The sequence below is a fragment of the Crassostrea angulata genome, chromosome 2 (assembly GCF_025612915.1).
Source record: "Crassostrea angulata isolate pt1a10 chromosome 2, ASM2561291v2, whole genome shotgun sequence".
In the NCBI taxonomy this organism is placed as follows: domain Eukaryota; kingdom Metazoa; phylum Mollusca; class Bivalvia; order Ostreida; family Ostreidae; genus Magallana; species Magallana angulata.
In genome coordinates this window covers 50,088,366-50,109,047 of record NC_069112.1, presented here as the reverse complement: position 1 = coordinate 50,109,047, position 20,682 = coordinate 50,088,366, and the positions used below count along the sequence as shown (strand labels likewise).

The 20,682-nt window shown below is 37.1% G+C and overlaps 1 protein-coding gene across 1 annotated transcript in view; it reads left to right on the top strand.

The window, feature by feature from the left end:
- The window catches only part of LOC128174444 (mucin-2-like), a 33,067-nt gene extending 13,371 nt beyond the window's left edge, over positions 1 to 19,696 (top strand). Inside the window, exons 2-23 of the mRNA XM_052840001.1 lie at positions 1,801 to 1,919; positions 2,009 to 2,067; positions 2,681 to 2,826; positions 3,493 to 3,717; positions 3,812 to 3,922; positions 8,626 to 9,281; positions 9,685 to 9,752; positions 9,850 to 9,995; positions 11,389 to 12,113; positions 12,210 to 12,280; positions 12,363 to 12,511; positions 13,011 to 13,894; positions 14,020 to 14,090; positions 14,341 to 14,492; positions 14,656 to 16,181; positions 16,300 to 16,367; positions 16,462 to 16,613; positions 16,797 to 16,966; positions 17,091 to 17,336; positions 17,584 to 17,655; positions 17,846 to 17,929; positions 19,643 to 19,696. Of these exons, the coding sequence (XP_052695961.1) occupies positions 1,801 to 1,919; positions 2,009 to 2,067; positions 2,681 to 2,826; positions 3,493 to 3,717; positions 3,812 to 3,922; positions 8,626 to 9,281; positions 9,685 to 9,752; positions 9,850 to 9,995; positions 11,389 to 12,113; positions 12,210 to 12,280; positions 12,363 to 12,511; positions 13,011 to 13,894; positions 14,020 to 14,090; positions 14,341 to 14,492; positions 14,656 to 16,181; positions 16,300 to 16,367; positions 16,462 to 16,613; positions 16,797 to 16,966; positions 17,091 to 17,336; positions 17,584 to 17,655; positions 17,846 to 17,929; positions 19,643 to 19,696 (5,954 nt within the window). The remainder of the gene's footprint in view (positions 1 to 1,800; positions 1,920 to 2,008; positions 2,068 to 2,680; positions 2,827 to 3,492; positions 3,718 to 3,811; positions 3,923 to 8,625; positions 9,282 to 9,684; positions 9,753 to 9,849; positions 9,996 to 11,388; positions 12,114 to 12,209; positions 12,281 to 12,362; positions 12,512 to 13,010; positions 13,895 to 14,019; positions 14,091 to 14,340; positions 14,493 to 14,655; positions 16,182 to 16,299; positions 16,368 to 16,461; positions 16,614 to 16,796; positions 16,967 to 17,090; positions 17,337 to 17,583; positions 17,656 to 17,845; positions 17,930 to 19,642) is intronic.
- The last annotated feature ends 986 nt before the right edge of the window (positions 19,697 to 20,682 follow it).

Sequence of the window (20,682 nt, the reverse complement as noted above, 5' to 3'; positions counted from 1 at the left end):
ACCACCATCCCAGAATATTAACCAAAAGAAACCTTTTATTTCCAAAATAGAGTGCTTTTATACTAATACAGGGAAATACATGATGCGGTACCTAGACGTCTGATCAAAAGACATCCGCCTTCCGCTGTCACCGAGGGTCAGTCTAAATACAGCAAAAGACGAGAAAATCACACACCATTCAGCTATTGTTTCCGCTCCCTTTGATTTCAAACTTTGACGTTTATACGATCTCTAAATGACCAACGATGACCCATAAATTGATTAAGGAGTCCGCCATTTAATTGAAACTAAGACATCCGTCACCTGTGTTATGTAAAAATCGTGAAATATATGCAATAGTCGTATTCCAAAAATAGAAGAGTTTTATTTCCTTGACCTTACATGCCCTGTCCTCTGAGTGCTTTATCTACTGTTACCTGTGTTTCAGCTACAAAGCCTACATATATCTTGGAAGTGATCGCGAACCGTGTTGCATGTATCAGCAATGCATGCAATAAACTTGGAATTATATAATCTGAATCTTTTGATTTTTCCAAGTTTTTTAATGGAGTCAAGTTGTGCATACGGTTAATAGATAGTTGTAAAATAAAATTACCTCAACTCCAATTCGGATTTTGAAAAATGAATGTCCATGTGAAATGTGAATATGCAATAAAATTGACGTCTGCTTGACAGAATGATATAAATGCAGGTGCAGGTTGAAGTTTCCATGTGCCTGGCCTGTCTGTCATGGTCATTAAAAGGTTCATTCTGTGGCCTCCTAAAATGTATGGAACAGGGAAAAACTTTTAATCTTGAGACCACAAAAATGATATAAATGAAGTCGTTTTCAATAAACACATTGTCTACCTTTACATCACTCTGATTTATGACCACTGGTTGTATTAATGCAGCGTGAGTCACACAAAAAGACTAGTCTATGTAACATTATAACCCAACACTGCAATCTCTCTCTCTCTCTCTCTCTCTCTCTCTCTCAACAGTTGAAAGCTTGTAACTGAACAAAATATAAAGCCAAGTAACGCAAAACTGAATAATCTCTTGCTCTTTATTGCCGAGGAAGGTTTTCGAATAAATATTATGTTAATTTTTATCCAAACTGAAGGATGTAATCACGAAATAATAAGAGATAAGAACTTTTTCTATCATAGCGCATTATGCCACTAATGAAGCAAGTCGCTTTCATCAACTTTAAATATATGCGAGTACATTGTAATTCAGATTATGTTTTGTCAAATTTTTCTATAAAGATGAGGAAAATGTATACATAAATTGTTTCTTCATTGTAATTAAAATAAATCGTCCGTCTTTCTTCAGGTATTTGCTAATGATATCTGTATAAAACAGATAACCGTGAGAACACTAAGGTTAATGTGTATCTAAAGAGTACTACTGCTTTATCAATGGAAGACTCAATACAAATGTTTACTCGAGGATCATGAAAGTAAATACTGCAGATAGGTCACTTTGGGTAGATTTGTGGTCAGTATTTCTTTGACTGGTGTGTGGGAACCAGTCATGTTATTGTGGGGTTTAAAGAAGAAAGCAACATCCGCGAGTTAAGTTAGAGATAACAGCAATGTTCATGTATTTTTGCTTAAAGTAAACGTGACGACATTCATATTAAAAACGAAAAACATCACTATAGAACAACCTTTACATTATAATCGGAAGGATTTTACAATTATTTTTTTTTGCTTTCATTCAGATCAACTGATATATAGATATAAGCCTGAACTCCCCCCCCCCCCTCTTTCTCTAATTCATTCATTCATTCATTCCAATATATTTGTGTTTCAGGTCAGCAGATCTTTACAAAATTCCGGGGCGATTTCTTACTTTGGGAACTCTGGAATCCTGACTTTTTAAACACTAGCTCAGAAAACTACAAATCGTTAGAGGGCGACCTCCTCCAAGAAGTATGTATACAGCTATTACGTGGCCTCAGTTGGTGCACTAAACAAGATCACAGTGTCACAAGTCAGATAACTCTTCCTTTATGTTTCAGATCAGCGACCTTTTTTCCAATGTTCCAAATTTTAAGACGGAAGGACTTATAGGACTAAGGTAATATATATATATAATTGAATGTATTGTTGAAATGAAAAAATATATAATAACTATGCAGGTTTCCTGATAGAAAGGTTGCAGATAGTAAGAACTGTCGATTCCAATTTTTAAAACCTGTGACCCCAGGGCCAATACTGGGAACCCAAGGAGAGTTCACAGTTTAATATGGAAGTAACAATAATTTAGATTCTAAATTGTTCAAATCGTAACAAATCAATAAAGAAACGCATGAGAAAAATGTTCTTTTAAAAAATAACCCAATGCAATTTGTGATATTATTACATATAAAACACCCTGGTGTAGTATTTGGCCAAAATGATTAGCAAAATAATATACGAAGAAAAAATGAAGAATCTTCTTAAACAAGATATATTTACACAAGTGATGTACCCTACTGAACTGTCAAATATATTAGTATTTGACTCCAGAAAATTTTTTGATCAGAATAATGCTGCCTGTATGTTTTGAGATTTCTAGTGAGTAGAGAGGGGGAGAGGGGGGGGGGGTTCAAAGTGATTTGGTATTTCTATTTCTAGTATAAAAGTTCTATATTTAAATCAGAATCTTAATATTATCACTTTTGTGTAGTTCATTTTTGTTATTCTTGCAGGCAAGATGATGAATACACTGAAGCCACGATTAGTTTCGAGTTCAATGATCCTATCACGGTGGAGAGATTTCGATACACAATACAGGACGAGCTGACTACCAATAACACCTTTTACATCATCCTATCTAGCGCCAAAAATATACGCGGTAAGTGAGCGCCACCAACGTACGCGGTAACTGCACGCCACCAACATACGCGGTAACTGCACGCAACCAACATACGCGGTAACTGCACGCCACTAACACACGCGGTAACTACACGCCACTAATGTACGCGGTTTAAGAGAGCCTCCAACATACGCGGTAAGTGAGCGCCACAGATGTACGCGGTAACTGAGCGCCACCAACATACATGTACGTGTTAAGTGAGCGCCATCTACATACGCGAGTAATGAGTAACACACGCGGTAACTGAGAGACTCCAGAACACATGGTCAAACCTCTAAATATTTAACTGTCAAAAGATTTTAAAATTAAGAAATTACAATGTAGGTGATAAGAGAAACATGGCCAATATGCTCACAAATTGCCAACATAATCAGCTGACATCCCCCTCCTTTGCAAAAGTGAGCTAAGTGAGTTCTCTCTGAAACTGGGGATTTGAAAGGAATTACTAGTAAACACAAACTTCTTTGTCACTAGTTTACATTACTAGTAATCAACTTTTACAAAATAACTATAGAAGAGTGTAAAATAAACTAAAAAAGAACAAAGAATATTTAAGTCAATGAGCAAAAGTTAATATTTCATTTTTTTACAGTAAAAGAAAGGCTTTATGATCATTTTATCCTTACCACAACCTTGATATTGTAGGTATTGAGGACCTTGTAACACAAGAGCCGCTGTCTGTCTCATCCACTCTACTACCATCCGGTACAGTGTTTTCTGGGAACCTGTTGGTGACGTCCTTATACGATGGACAATCATCCGAGGGTATACTTCCAGTATCTTCCAGTCTTGAACTATTACAGTCGTCAATGTCGGATGTCGTATACGATCCGTCTACCAGAATGCACACGTTTTCAACATCTTCAAAAGGTGAACCTGTTTGTTCCTTCAAATCACATTTGTTCACATTGCTTTCATTGCAAATTGTATTTTACAATCTTTCCTAATACTATTATGTTTACAGGGGCTACGAGTCAGATGAAATCATCATTCTACTCATCGGAATTATCGTCATCAATGGATTTCGACATTCTTCCATCTTTTACTGGTGTTGATATGACATCATCGTCTTCAGGTATCGTATTGCCCAGTGTGCACACTTCATCCTTTCTGCTATCGTCTGCTTCACCTGCTCCACTGCTCGACCTTTCTGTACTCAACTCCAGCACTTCAGCTTCCTCCTACTTCCACAGACCAACTGCCGCACTTAAAGATCCTTCCTCTTACAGCAGCTACACGCTTTCTTCTTTCAGCTCAGCCTATGTCAAAAACAGCAATGTAACCTATAGCTTTTCATCTGAATATTCAAAAAATGAAGACGTACAACTCAGCCCTTCAGCAACAGAGAGTGCATTTCAATCACTAGCAACTGTCAATAATAGTTTTGCTTTAGATAATTTTAATAACATTGCTAGCAGCTTTCTTTCTGAGTTTATGACTAACAATGTACACAATGAGTATAAAACATCGTACCTGATACCAAATAGTCCAATTTCGGCGACGGAAACGTTTCATAACGTTGGAGTTGAACTCATTTCTTCCAATTGGCATGACAATGCACACAGCAAACTTCCCTCCTCTGTCACAGAGAGGGGAACGATAGGAGACAATCTCAATACAATCTCTCCGCCGTCCTCTCTAGGTGTTGGACTTAAAAATGAAGAAAATTTGATACTGACGAACACAGTTGATTCGATGAATTCTGTATTTCAATCGAGTATGCCTTACTTGGCACAACACAGTTCTACAGAAGAGACGTCAATATTACAAACTGGGATGGTACAACATTTGGAAAGTGTAGTTCAAACTTTGGCGTCGAGCATCTCGTCCACTATTCCGCTTCCACAGAGAGCACTGTCTATTGAACTGTCAACTGAAGCTCCCAGAAACGCTTTAACAACTATGCAAATGTCTGATCACAAGCCATCATTAATATCATTAGATTTATTTAGCACCGTAGTTTCACATACATCGAAAGAAGATGCTTTATCACATACTAGAGGATCGGCGGTCTTCAGCCCCGAGATAGCTACAAATACGTTGGTGGGAGAGGGTGAGGTTCCTTTCAATGCTGATATTTTTGGAGACACACAACTGGAAGATTTACTAAATGCCATTTTGTCTGAGAGGCAGCAATCAGAATCCTCAAGTCTAATATCTGACACCATAATTAGAAACAAAACAACTAGTGGTCTTGTTCCAATTTCAACGCAGCTTGAAATGTCAGAGTACAGCCATTCCAAAGGTATACAATTAGCAAAATATAATCCCTCTGTTATCCTTTCATATTCAGAAATACTAAGTAGATCTATATAAAACAGTCATTTATCAATTGTAGTTCCCCTTGTACAAATAATACTCCTCTGTTTTTTTCGTTAGTGAAATTGTATGATTTCAAAAGTTACTTTGCTTTATTAATACGCCTTATAAATAAATTGGGACGCACAAGTGGCAAAGCTTAGCTTTTTACAAAGCTTTAAAAAATTCTGGTTTTGAAAATTCAAACTTTTTCATTTTTGGTGTTTTTATTTATGCATTTAGGTGTTCTTTATCGGTTTTTGTTTTATTTTATACAGTTGATGGTATACTTAAAAGCACACGCTTACCCTCTACCACTATGGACAGGCTGGCATCAGTCACTCCCAGGCTGACACTAGGCACCACAGATTCCACCCTGTCTCTCCCTGTCTCCATGCTTACTCCCGACTCTATCCATGCCACAGCAACTCCTCATCTATCCGATACGCATCATGTAATCCCCACTACAAAAGAAATGGTCACACAATTTGATCCAACACTGCCAGTTTTATCCACTGAACCATCATCTTCCTCTTTGAATGCCATTGATCCCATTGCACATTCTATCTCAGCCATAATGTCGTCACACATTGCAGAAGCTTCAAATTCAATATTATCCAAGACCTTTGAAGAGTCAGAATTTTGTCGACCAAGTATAGTTATATCGACATCCATTATTTTGTCGGAGAACAAAAGTTCTTTATCTTCTAATGAAATTATATCATCCCCAAGTTCAGCATTTCATCAAATGAATTCAACATCATTAGAAGTACTAGATTCCTCGAAAGACCAGCTGAGTACTTTATTTGGTGTGTCCTCAATACTGCTCGCAGCAATGACGAATTCTAGCGAAATGTTTTATACAACGTCTCTGAACCCGGCAAGCAGTCAAACCCAAAGTAAAAACTGGCTGTCATCCAAATCATACAATTTTCCATCTTCCGTATTGGTCTCAAACAAAACATCTGAAGCAACAGAATTGACTTCTTTAGTTGAGGATCATGTAACGTCCTATTCCATGCAAACACACAGTAGTCAAGCTGTATTAGAGTATTCTACCTCTTTTATTGCTCAAAATTCACCAATTCATACATTAAAAGATGTATCTTCTAAAGAAGTCACCACCAGCAACATACTAAGCCCCATTTTCTCAGAAGACGGAGAGAGTAGTATGTATACAAGCATGTCTACTAAAGTTTATCCAAGCAGAACATCCACAGATCTGCATCAATCAAAAGTATCACAGTTCACTTCGTCGATAGAGTTTGTTGAGAGTAGTTCAAATTCAACTCCACAACCTAGCTCTCGTGTGGCTATACTGTCTTCTAGTAATGTTATAAGAACGGAACCATTGACATCAACTCTCCACTTGTCGACGACATTCTTATCGCCATCAGTTACGGGTGTACAGTCATCCTCTACCTTTACCAGATCATCTGTAGATTCTCAATCAGTGGTTCTGTCATCGGGTGTAATAAATCAACAAAGCACGGATAAGGTAGTGTATGTCCCGAGCAGTATCTCCTCATTTTCAACTGATTTCTTGCCTGAAACTCAAACCTCTAAGAGTTCTGGATACTCAACAGATTTAATGCCATTGATTCCCTCTGATGATACCTCAACGGAAACGAAGATTTCTACAAATATAGAAATCAAGCCCAGCTCGGAGCTTTTTTCTTCAATGTCGACTTCAGCTCTTCTAGACTCAAGAATCGATTCCCATGCTCAATCATTGTCCAGATCGGAAATAACAAGCAGAATCTCAGATTTGTCAATTGTAACTCATCCACCTTTGAAATCAACAATAATTTCCTCAACGAAATCTGATTTTGAACTAGAAAGTCAGCAGGTGTCTATATCCAAGGAAAATTTTCTGTCCTCGTTACAAGATATTTCAACTACAAAGAGTTCATTAACTTTGAACTTTGCAAGATCAACATCGGTCCTATTTTCTGTTTCAGAAGAGTCTAAATTGTCTCCAATTAGCGCATTCGATACAGATGAGATAGAACGTACTTTGTCAAAAGTCCAACATAAAACTAGTCTTGTTACTGACCTCTTCGAGCCTTCATCATCAGTTCAAACACAGTCCACACATATTTTAGGAACATCCTATTTTTCAAGCCACTCTGAGCAATATACGCTATCCGTGCGGGACGAAATTTCAACCATGCTTTCATCGTTATATTTTCCCGATTCATCTATATTATCGTCAATAGAACCTCCAACAGACCAAACTTCAACGAAAATTATTCCATCTAGGTCTTCTATCATCGAAACAAGATCATCTTTAAATGTATCAGAAATCGTTTTCTCTTCAACAATGAAACTTACGTTAAATTCTCCAAGTCTAACTACTGATGATTTTAAAACCGAAGAAATTGGATCTAAGACTGCAACGACCGAAGTTCAGTCTACAGCAGGGTCAATATTGTTGACACCAGAGGTACTTGATTCAACAGCTTCCTTAGAAATATTAGATTCATCATATTTGAGGAGCTTTTCATCAATGAAAAGCAGCATTTTACAACCAAAAGAATCTACAAGTATTATGTCATCTAAAAGAATGGAGGAAACGTACCGTGAAAGCAGCTCGTTTACATCTGTGTTACAGTCAATGATGACAAGCAGTACATCTTCTTTTGTTGTTCCGTCTATGTATAGTTCAACTGAATCTAACGGTTTCGTCTCCGACTATCCTTTTAAGGTCTCGTTGAGTTCAGTAGACAATTTGTCATCGAGAAGCCAGTATGACATATCAGTAACGCACTCCTCGGATTCTGTTGATACTACTCTTTTCTCAGATATCTTGGGTTCAGTAAGCACATCATTTTCCGTAAAGAATGTCCAGAGTTCTGCCACAACAAGTACAGCAGACGGCACTGAGTTATCATCCATGACTCAATCGACATTTATCTCATCGAACAGATCCTCTGACATCAGTGAGCACTTTATTTCTCCATCACAGATATCGACGACTGATTTCCAGAGTGAACCCTCAAGCATGTTATCAAAAGCAATATCAAGTATGACAAAAGAAAGCCAATTGTTGAGCTCTTATACACAGATTTCGGATGTTACTACAGTTTTATCATCAAATACGGAACCATCTATATTAGCTTCCGTAACATCTGCGGGTTATGTTTCTCGATCAGCTTCTCTTGTCCTTACAACATCATTGCCACCGACAGTTAGTGCTACCTCCTCAGAAATAGAACTGCATTTATCGTCACTCACGTCGAGTGAAGTTTCATCAATGAAGTCGACGGACTCGATAACAGAAACAAAGATGTTTTCACTAACACGCTCTCGTTTATCGAGTGATTTCACTGGTGTGTTTGTTTTTCTACTTAATTCTTCTGCACAATTTTGTTTTTGTGTTGTTGTTTTGTTTTTTTTAATCAAATTTTCATATTTATTTATAAGTATTCATTTATCTACATGTTTAAGTTTATGCTGTCTCTCCTACATTTTCAATAGCATCGTTTGAAGACTTATCACGAGCAAGTCAGGTTTCGTCCTCGCCGTTATTGTCCAGTGTTGCTTCGCTGTCCATATCGCCAACTGATGTTTCAAAATCTGCCTCAAAATCAATATCCATAACACCGACACATGAATCCTCTTATACAGAGTATAGACCAACGGAAGTCTCAACAACTGCACCATCTTCTTCGGAGTTTGATTTATCTTCAGTTTTACCATCAGGGGAACCCTCAGCAACATCCGTTACACACAGCAAAGAACCAGTTTCCGAGAGCCGAATAATCTCTCTAGAAACGAGTCATCTTGTTTTCTCTAGTGTAGTGTCTTCCTCTGTACCTGTAGAAACACAGGATATATCTTCCTCTCTGATGGTAACGAGCGCCTCCCCTACAGCACTGGTCTCTAAGATACAACCCACCTCCACAGCAGAAGACAGTTCAACGACGGTCTATGAAACAACATCGTCAGCTTCAGTGACAACAAGGACGCCGCAACCAATATCACAGACAACAACAGCACCAACAACCACAACCTCTGTGCCGCGGCAGATCGTGTCTGGAAAAGTGAGGATGGTCAACCAGCAATGGTTGTCTGAGTACGAGAATACCAACTCGGCCTTGTATCGTATTATATATGAACAAGTTCGGGCTACGGTCAGTATATTTATTTATTTGTTGTTTGCCTATGTATATATAAGAATACCCCGTCCGTAAAACACAACATATGATAATTTTAAATTTGTTTTCCCGTTTAAATGCAAATCAGATACAATATCTAAATAATTTTCAGGAAACTTGTCGTAAAAATATTAATGTTTTAGTGTGGAAATCGTTTTTGAGCTTTACGTTCATATTTTGATAAAATAACTAACACAAAACTCACAATCTACTCCACTTTATTTCTTATAAACACAGTTTAAAAATTTTAGAATATCAACTTAGTCTTCATATGACGAGTACTTTTAAATTATATCAAGTAATAAAAGATGTAAAAATGTAAAATGGTACATGAGAATAAAATACTAATTACATGTAATATAAGACTGTTCTTTTGTAGCTAACGGATGCATACAGCCGAAGTTCTTACGGAAACCGTCTTGTTACCGTGTCTGATATTATCTTTAGGTATGTTTGATCTTTCTGCTTAATATATGAATATTTTTCAACATCCTCCTCCCAAAAATAGCGCGACTATCATTGACTTCCTTCTTCTTTTTGTTAGACCCGGAAGTATTATTGCTGAGTTCAGTGTGACGTTCTCTGGTGAGGAGGAGATCGATCCTGTCTTACTTGACCAGGACATCAACGCTTTTGCGCAGAATCTACCGGAAGAGTTTAGTATTGATCCCGAGTTTACCTCTCACGAAGGTAAGTAGAAAATGTGAAATACAGTGAGACATGCCGCACAAAAAGCGTTAACAATAGTTGGACTTCTTGGGCGCTTATCTTTTCTGCCTTTCTGTCTTTTAACAGTTATGTAAATTATAATTACGTTGCTGATAAATGTAATTATAGGGACAGTATTTATCGGAAAATAAGCATTCCTTGACACCACGACATAAAATTGTACACACTGTTATGTCATTTACGCTTTACTTTATTAAGGACATTGTTTACTAAGGGCTTGAGTTCTCAAATTTGGATTGTTATAAAGTTCAATATCATGAGTAAAATTTGTTCTAAACACAAAAAGTATTCATGAAATGAATTATTATTGACACAACATTCGATATTTTTTACTATATAATGGAATTAGGCACAAACAAAGCAAATCAGAGGAAATTCGGACTAAATTTTTCAGATTTTGTTTTTCGCTAAAACATTTTTGTTAGTACTGTAATATTTAAAGTTAAGATTTTATGTTAGTTAACCTAATTTTGCATAGTCTCTGTTGGTTTTATTTCACTATTTCATTTAGATAACCGTATGGCACACAATACAAAAATATAAAATACTAAAAACCCATAAGACACCGTATCTCAAAATTTTAATTATTGATATCATGTGAATTTAATGCCAGCAGAGTAAGGTCAACGTACTTAACTCAATACTATTAATGGTTTGTTATTATCATCATTCAGTTTTTTATAAAATTGAATCAAAAATGGGTAGGAATTTGAAAACTGATAGAGGAAATTCAGACTGATATGTTTTCTTCAGTTTCTCCGGATTGTTTTCACAGACTTCAATAAGCCCAAAATTTGAAGATATTTTACATACTCCTTAGTCAATCATCTGTTATGCTTTTAATTTCTTAAACACTGTCCTGGAATAAATGTGTGTCTGTACGTGCTGGCGGGACACATCTTTCGGTCCCTTTTATAATATTAACACAGGGTAGATTTTTTGGTTAAAACCCGAACATAGCATCAGAATGTAACGCATAATGACAAAGCAATAATAAGTTTATTGTAGAAATTACTGAAATATTTTACAAATCAGAGAACATAAATGTATTTGAATGTTTGATTTTAAATTTGAGTTTAATTTGAACGATGTATTTTTTTTTCATGCTTCTGCTTTCAGTTTCCTTCATTTTTATTGCTATCTTATTTAAGTAATATTGTCATAAAAAGAAAAATGAAAAATAGATAGATTCACTGTTTTATGTTTTTGTAAAATATCAGTTTTCTTTGACGTTGATTAAAGCAAGAAGTCTGCTAATACTGAACAGCAACCGCACAATTACAAATGTATATCTAAAATGATATTATTTTAAGGACTTGATACTCTGCCTTAAAATATTGTTTTAATCCAACAGCACTGACCACTGCTTCCACCTTGCCATTCACAACAGCTGCACCGACAACAGCTGCACCGACAACATCTGCACCGACAACAACTGCACCGACAACATTAGCTGTTACAACTCCATCCAGCACCACAGCTCCAGTTACCCATGATCCAACAGAAAAACCAGAAACAACCGAGAAAACAACCATTCCGGTTACGACGGAAAAAGCGACCCCTTCTTCTGGTTCCTTTTCATCTACGGACTCGGTAACAACACCTTACCTCGCAACCACGGAGGAAATCAGGACATTGAACCAGACAACACAGACTCCTGTGTCAGACACGGTCACATCGACTACAGGACCGACAACTCTGCACCCAGTCACAACACAGACTGTTTTTACTGGTAGCCAGGAAACTAACGCAACAACAAAGTCCTACACAACAAGCAATGTACAACAAACTACTCCTGATATAACAAAGCTCTCAACAGAGGCCGAAACAAGACCACCGACAACAACAACGATAATACCGACAACAACACCAACAACAACGACAGCAATACCGACAACAACTACAGTGATACCTACAATAACGACTACAAAACCGACAACAACGGTGGGGACAACGGAGCCTCAAATCACCCGGGTATTTCAGGTGGAACTCCGCATTCTGAACGAGCAGTGGGTGCCGGAGTACGCCGTGACAGGGTCTTTAGAGTATGAAAACCTGACTAGTGAATACAAAGCCATCGTAAGTAATGAGTATAATATGGCATAAATCAACTAAAGAATACTCTTGAACTGACATAACAAATTAGTGGAGAATGATTTTTCTTTCTGTTTTTAGCTTTATTCTGTCTACGATTTTGATGCAAAGTATATGGAACGATTTTTGGAGATCTCAAATTTGCAATTCAGGTAATTAAAACAATTTTAGTTTTTCAAGAAATATTTTTTTTAATTTTCATTTGTGTAGTCTTTGTACTCATTCTCATTACAGACAAGGAAGCCTCATCATATCCTACACTGTGACGTACCTAGGACGCGACCCTATAAATACCAAGGATCTTGACGACGCGATAAATCAGGCCTTTACTTCTGGAAATTTCCCCAACGCAGAAATTGACCAAAGTTTTACCTCACATCAAGGTAAACCTTCGTTTGTTACCCCCTGCTCTCATTACTTATCTGATTAAATATAACACCCTGTTGTAATCATTTTGCGTTTTAATGATAAATGCTGGAAGAGGTAGTGATTAAATCCAATGAATTGTGAGAATGCATGCTTTGAGAAGTTATAGTTTATGATTACATTTGTTTAATGACTGCCTGATTTATTAACATATTTTCTAGACACAAATCAAAGAATAAGACATATGTCTATAAAATATTTTTGAAGACATATTGTAAAAGTCTATTAATCTAACTCAATTTGGTTGTCATTAATCATAAGGCATGATCATAAATTTCTTAACATTTGTCACAATAACTTGCAACTTAAACGTATGGTTTTTTTTTACAAGCATTTGTATTTTCTAATTAATGTTATTAAAAGCTTTTGAATAAATAACGTACTTGTTTGTACTATGTAGGAATTGTTCACGATTTCCTGTTTGAATATCATAAAATACCAAATTCAAATTTGCAGAATTATCTTTTGATGTCTCCACCACACCACAAACTACTGATTTTACCCCAACAACTGAAATGACAACACAAGAGAAGACAGGTATATCACTTACATCAACAACAGAAAAAACAGACAGTCGAACAACATCGGCTCCAGACACAGACACGACACTACAACACACCACTGAAGTCAAGACTACTGTTACCAACAATCCATTGGCCAATACAACCCAGCATCTGACAACAGAATCCATTACTACAACAAAAGTGACATCAGAATCCATTACAACACCGCACGTGACAACTGAGTTCATTACAACACCACGTGTGACAACAGAATCAGTTACAACACCACGTGTGACAACAGAGTCCATTACAACACCACGTGTGACAACAGAATCAGTTACAACACCACGTGTGACAACAGAGTCCATTACAACACCAATTGTGACAACAGAATCAGTTTCAACACCACGTGTGACAACAGAGTCAATTACAACACCGCACGTGACAACAGAGTCCATTACAACACCACACGTGACAACAGAGTCCATTACAACACCGCACGTGACAACAGAGTCCATTACAACACCAATTGTGACAACAGAATCAGTTACAACACCACGTGTGACAACAGAGTCAATTACAACACCGCACGTGACAACAGAGTCCATTACAACACCGCACGTGACAACAGAGTCCATTACAACACCGCACGTGACAACAGAGTCCATTACAACACCAATTTTAACAACTGATCAAATGTCGAGTACAACAGAGGGTTCTGTGGTTCTCCAGGACTTTGAAGTGACTATTAGGGTTGTTACTGAGGAGTGGAATCCTTTATACGCAGACCAATCAAGCCAGTTCTACACAAACCTGTCTATTGCTTACTATACATTTGTAAGTATAAAAGCAATGATTTGCCTTTTGCGTATTTTTAAAAAAAAATTAACTCTATGTATCAATCTTTTATCAAATATTAGACCAATAATGGATTTATCTTTCGTATTATTTTCTATTTTAAGCTTTTCGATACATACTCTCTTGGTGTTTATGCTGACCGTTTTGAGGGAATCACTGAAGGGCTCAGATTCAGGTACTTGAACTTTTCTTACCAAGCTATGAAACCAAACTGTTTGCATATTTACTTTTCTTAAGAGAACTTTTTATATGATTTGTTGGAATAAAAACTGTCTTAATTAAACCTACTAAAATCAGTGCATTAATAAAAAAAGCTTCTTCAAAATCCTCTTCACTTCTTTAAATGTAAGTAAACCCAAGCATCGGGTAAATAGGGTGAGATGATGACCTTCACTGTTGTTGTTCTGTATGTTGTTGACCTGTAGCCCGGGGAGTGTCATCATGAACTTCGTGGTCACTTTCCTTGGCGGCGAGGAGGTGGACGTATCGCTGCTCAACGATGACGTCAACCAGGCCTTCAAAGATGGATTCTTTGGACCAGACGTAATGATTGATCCCCTGTTCACCTCTCACAAAAGTATGATAGCTTTTCTGTCATATCGTTTCATCAAGATTATGTTGGATTTTATTTTAAATCAAGTTCAGAATTTACGGTTTGCAATTGCATCTTAATGTTTAGAGCATTCAGTTCAGCAAGCACCATCTGATTTTCAAAATAATACAATATTATATTTTTAAAGGAATTACACTATTCTCGACAACACCATCTGTTGTTATACCAACAACGAGAAGTTCAACCACTCTAGTAATTTCCACGACTCAAGCTTCAACAACTCAAGCTCAAACCACAGATAAAGCGCCAGTAACAACTCAAGTTCCAACTACAACTCAAACATCAATAACCACACACGTTCCAATGACTACTGAAGCTCCATCCACTACAATAACTACAACAACCATTCAAACTCAAACATCACAACAGCCAACAACCACCCAAGATTTAATATCCATGACACAAACCTCAACGCCTAAAGCTCTAACGACAACTCAAGCTCCAACAACCACTCAATCATCAACAACCACTCAAGTTCCAATTTCAATAACGCTAACTTCAACAACTCAAACTTCGACAACAACTCAAGCTTCAACAACCACACAAGCTCCAACAAAAACTGAAGCACTTACAACCCCAGGAGCTCCAACGACAACACAAGCTCAAACAACTACTCAAGATCCATCAACAACAACAACATCAACAACAACTGAGGCTCCAATTACAACTAAACCCCTAACAACCACTAAAGCTGCATCAACCACAACTAACATGCCAACAACAACTGAGGCTCTAACAACAACTCAAGCTCCTACAACAAATCAACGTTCAACAACCCTAGAAGCCCTACCAACAACTCAACCTTCAACAACCACACAAGCTCCTATAACCACACAATCTCCAACAACAAATCAACTTCCAACAACAACTCAGGCTCCAACAACCACACAAGCACCAACAACAACTCAGGCTCCAACAACCACACAAGCACCAACAACAACTCAGGTTCCAACAACCACACAAGCACCAACAACAACTCAGGCTTCAACAACCACACAAGCACCAACAACAACTCAGGCTCCAACAACCACACAAGCACCAACAACAACTCAGGCTCCAACAACCACACAAGCACCAACAACAACTCAGGCTCCAACAACCACACAAGCACCAACAACAACTCAGGCTCCAACAACTACAAAAGCACCAACAACAACTCAACTTCCAACAACCACACAAGCACCAACAACAACTCAGGCTCCAACAACCACACAAGCACCAACAACAACTCAGGCTCCAACAACCACACAAGCACCAACAACAACTCAGGCTCCAACAACCACACAAGCACCAACAACAACTCAGGCTCCAACAACCACACAAGCACCAACAACAACTCAGGCTCCAGCAACAACACAAGCACCAACAACAACTCAGGCTCCAACAACCACACACGCACCAACAACAACTCAGGCTCCAACAACCACACAAGCACCAACAACAACTCAGGCTCCATCAACCACACACGCACCAACAACAACTCAACCTCCATCAACGACAGGAGCCCCAACAACCATAGTTTCAACGACTGATCCTGTTATATCACAAGTTATTAATGCTTCACTGAAAATTACAAGCCAGACTTGGAATTCCAAGCTTTCTGACATAGATTCTGCAGAATATCTGACGCTGAAAGATACCATGTATCAAAAGGTCTGTAAATTGGACGTTTTTAACTGCTTAGTATTCAAGTAAAGTACTTGTTGAAGTTGAAAACACTGCATCATTTCATTTTTTTTTTCTCTATTGTAACAAAATGTTTCTTTTTCAGCTTTTAGCAGTTTACAAAAACAGTATCTACAAAGACCGAGTCATTGATATTGTGAACATAACATTCAGGTAAGGTCCAAAATAATTTCAAAATATCTCTTGTTTTTAATTCTGTCACTAACTTATGCTATGTTTAAATATTTCTTTCATTCTCTTTTTACAGAGAAGGCAGTGTAATTGTGGATTACTCAGTACAGTTTACAGAAAATGACTCTGTTCCCTTGGAGCAACTGAATTCCATTGTCAGTTCCGCTGTCAGTAACGACGCGTTTGGGCCTGACGTTATAATAGATCCTGCATCAATTTCGCACAACAGTACGTATTGCAGAAAAAAGTAACATTAAATAACTACATATTATGTATATTTATATCATAACATATAATTGTTTTATCACAGAGTAACATACATTTTTTTGTCCCGATATCTATATTTATGGAAATCGAGTACCGTTATATTGTGTTCATTTGAAACAAATACTGTGTCTACTTCGTCCACAGAAATTCCCTCTATTCCTTCATCTACTACTGAAGAATCAACGGCCTTACCCGAGTCGACCACTGAAATTCCGGTCACGCGCAGTGACTTCATGGTACCTAACTGGGGGATCGCCGTGATCGTGTGTGGAGCCGTGGTGCTGGTCTTCCTTCTTGCCATGATCTGTGTCTTGGTAGGCCGAACATGTTTATAGGGGAAAATTATATTGATATAACCTATATATAAAATTTTAAAAGAGTTTAAATTATATCAAATTGCTATCAAATCTGTAAAAATGAATTATTTCTAATATTTAGTGTTCGAGGAGACACACGAAACAGAAATACCGTATGCCTGAAGACCCGGATGACATTGGTTATATTCGAAAGTCGAATGGAAGTGAGTTTGCTTACGATAACAATATTCCAAAAGAAACTATGACGGTCGATGAGGAAATAAAAGCTCCCAACCAGGTGTACCATCTGAAGACATCGGACCTTCAGCAAAATGCAGGACAAGAACTCCAGAAGAATGGAAATACGCAGGCGCAAGACGATAATACGGTACGCCTGAAATACATAAAGCATCAACCTTTAATCCGTGTTATTTGTAATTATATATTTATCTATACTGTTTCAAAAATTGATCTTGCATATTTATTGAAGTGAATGTAATTTATTGACACAAAGTCAAAAGGATCAAACACAAGTTCTGAAACTTAATAAGCATAAAAAACATGGGCATCTAATACCGTCTATATAAACCCCTACATTGCTTTTGAAATCACCTACTAAACCATATCTGTTGTAGACCAATTTCTTCGGTACAGAGGAATTTCAAGTTGATGAAATGCATGAGCCAGGCCCAATAAGTTCTGATGAGGTCATTAACAAAAAAGTTCTTATTATATATTTGACGTGTATTATACTAATGCAAAAAATAGTAATCAAAATGGATCTGCTTCATAAAACTAAAAAAAAAAATGATGAAATATTTCACATTAGGATAACTCACAAATTCCTGTATAAGATACATAAATGTATTTCTAATCCTGCGCCCCTTGTCCATTTAGATTCAGCTACAGATCACAGATAACAATACAGCAGCCTCGCCCCCCGCCCGCCCCGGGGAGGAATCCGAGCCCAGCGAGGGGGAGGTGAATACTATATACTCTTGTTGATTCTATCTCAAATGCAAAGGAAAAAAAATAGAATTCATTCGTATTATAACTAAATATAGTAATTTTTTTTAACTTAAATCATTATCATATGTCATGAAATAGATTAACTAAATCAGTACTTGCTCATTTGATTGGCAAGGACTTGCCATTACTATACTGAATGTTACGTTACTGAATGTTACGTTCCTGAATGTTACGTTACTGAAAGTTACGTCTGTGTTCCTTTTTAGCGACTAGAACTAGAGGATCATTTGTAGAGTAAGTGGTGTCCCCCTGAGTGTTCACGAGTGTTCTCTAATTATAACCTCTTCTTCTCTCTTTTCACCCTCTCCCATTAAATTCTTTTCTTCTCTCTTTCGTCATCATGACACCCGTTTCACTTATGTACCAACACCAACACAAGCGAAGCAAATAAAATCAAAATACGATCATTTAGGACGACGTATTGATATAAACAAACACAGTAACAGTGTTGTGATTTAGAATACACAGCTATAAACAGTGATTAACGCCTTATATGAACGTACCGACATTGGAAACAATTTGAAATAAAAATCAGTTTTCGAGAGTAAAACAGAGCTAGCCGTGGCCCGCGGGCCTCTTATTCAAAAAAAGATAAACATACCCTTTCAATAGTGTCAACTTTTATTTATTTCATTAGAAAGCAAAAACTACAGAGTTTTGAAAAGTAAGTATACAGGCTGATCTTTGACGCTCAATATCTATCCACGTATACTTCTACTAATGAACTTAATTCCACAACTGCGCATTATACACAACTAATCATGAGTTATTGCATGCTTTTTTCATTTTTTTTTGCTATTTAAGACTTACCTGTATATGTAACTAGTTAGTGGACTTCTTCTAAAACAGGCTTTGTGTACATGTATATGTAACTATTTATTGGACTTGTTCGAAAAAAGCTCTGTGTACATGTACTTAATAGTCGGAACCAATTCAAAAAGCCTTTTTCGTATTTTATTTTACAACTCATTTAAAGTTAAAAAAAAAAGTCAGCTAGTGTATATATATCTTTAACACAACAGGTTAACACACACACAGGTTAACTGTTTTGTTGGGGGTTTTTTTTCGTTTCAGCTGATCAAGCCCTCAGTTTATATGAATCCTAGTAATATGACTTAATTAATTGATGAGGTTAATCACAGATACAATTAAACATCAAATGAAGTTACACATTGTTATATAATTAACCTCTTGAAGCTGTATCAATAATTTTACTCTTGCTTTCTGTGTCCTTGTACAATTCACACTCTATACTATAGTGTGCCGCACTTTGCTGTAGCATTCTTTTGTTATAAGGTTGATTTAATTCAGCTTCTGAAGCACATTGAATACATCTGTATCACCGTACGCTTACTCACCGCAGCGCTGCTGTAAGTCGGGTTATTTATCCTCAGTCAGGGAGATGGAACTATTTAATCAACAATGAAATATAAAGGTCTACTAATGAACGCTTTATGCTATATATTTTATCATTTTTGCAGCATGCTTTTTTTTCTATATACATATTTATTTTGAAAATAATTAATACGATGCAGAAATGCAGTTTGACCGATAATTGATTCTAGAAAATAGAAAGAGAGAAATATGAAGAGGGGTGGATGTTTCCAACACGTTTCCATGACGTCATTATGGCTTGGTTCTGATTGACCTATTTTTCGTTGACAGGCTACGGTCATCGACACGGATAGCGTCACAGAGAGCATGGGAAAGATCACGTGACTTGATTGGTTCCATCATTTTATGAAGCTTCCAAAGATTAGCAGCATGTTTACATGAGTCGGGAATTTGATCACGAATTCTGTGTAACTTTGACAGAGATTCTCCGTATAACAATCGCTTGCTAATATGAGCGATAGACTTTTGTGCCCCTATGTAATAGTTCCCTATCATGTTCTGTTCAGTGTTTTGTTCCTCCATTTTGATATTATTACTTTTTTATTTATATGCATTACATGTGTGACATATAATCAAAACTTGGAGATTACTGCATTATTTACGGATTTGAATATATCTTTATTTTTGTATTGTCGTGTTCACCGGGATCTACCTGTCTGTCGGGGGAGGGCATACTTCTAATGATTATGAATGTGGGATATATGGATTGTGTCAGGAATGTGTGTCAGACAGTATGTACATAAGATGATTCGTTGACAGACAGTGCTGTGTGATGACTGTATGATATGTGACGTTCTCCACAATGTCTCAGTTCCCTTGACAGCTAGTCGCACACTCGGAGGACGACTGTCGTCTGGTGAGCACGTTTGTGTAACTATTGTGACTGTCTCCGTTTTTTCGTCTCACTAGGATCACGTGTCTTATGTCAAGTGTCTCAATATGTGGTTATGTTTAAACAGATAAAGGACGCTTATAAACGGCAAAGAGATTAGAATTATGGATTCTCCGAAATGACTTTTATTTACGTTTTGCACTGGGCATTCATTACAGAGACATAGGTGGGGCCAGCTCGGTCCACGCTGTGTGGTCTGTGTAGCATTATTGTACTGTCTACCTATGCAAATATTATCTCATTGTCTATTGAAGCAATACATGAGTCAGGGTATAAAAATGACGTCATTTATCCATTGTCATAAATTTACAACGATAAAATGTGCTATGTCATGGTACGCTAATCCCTAAGATCGAATATGACTGTAATGTATTTTTGTGAGAATGGAAAATGTATATATGAATTTGAATATAATGCT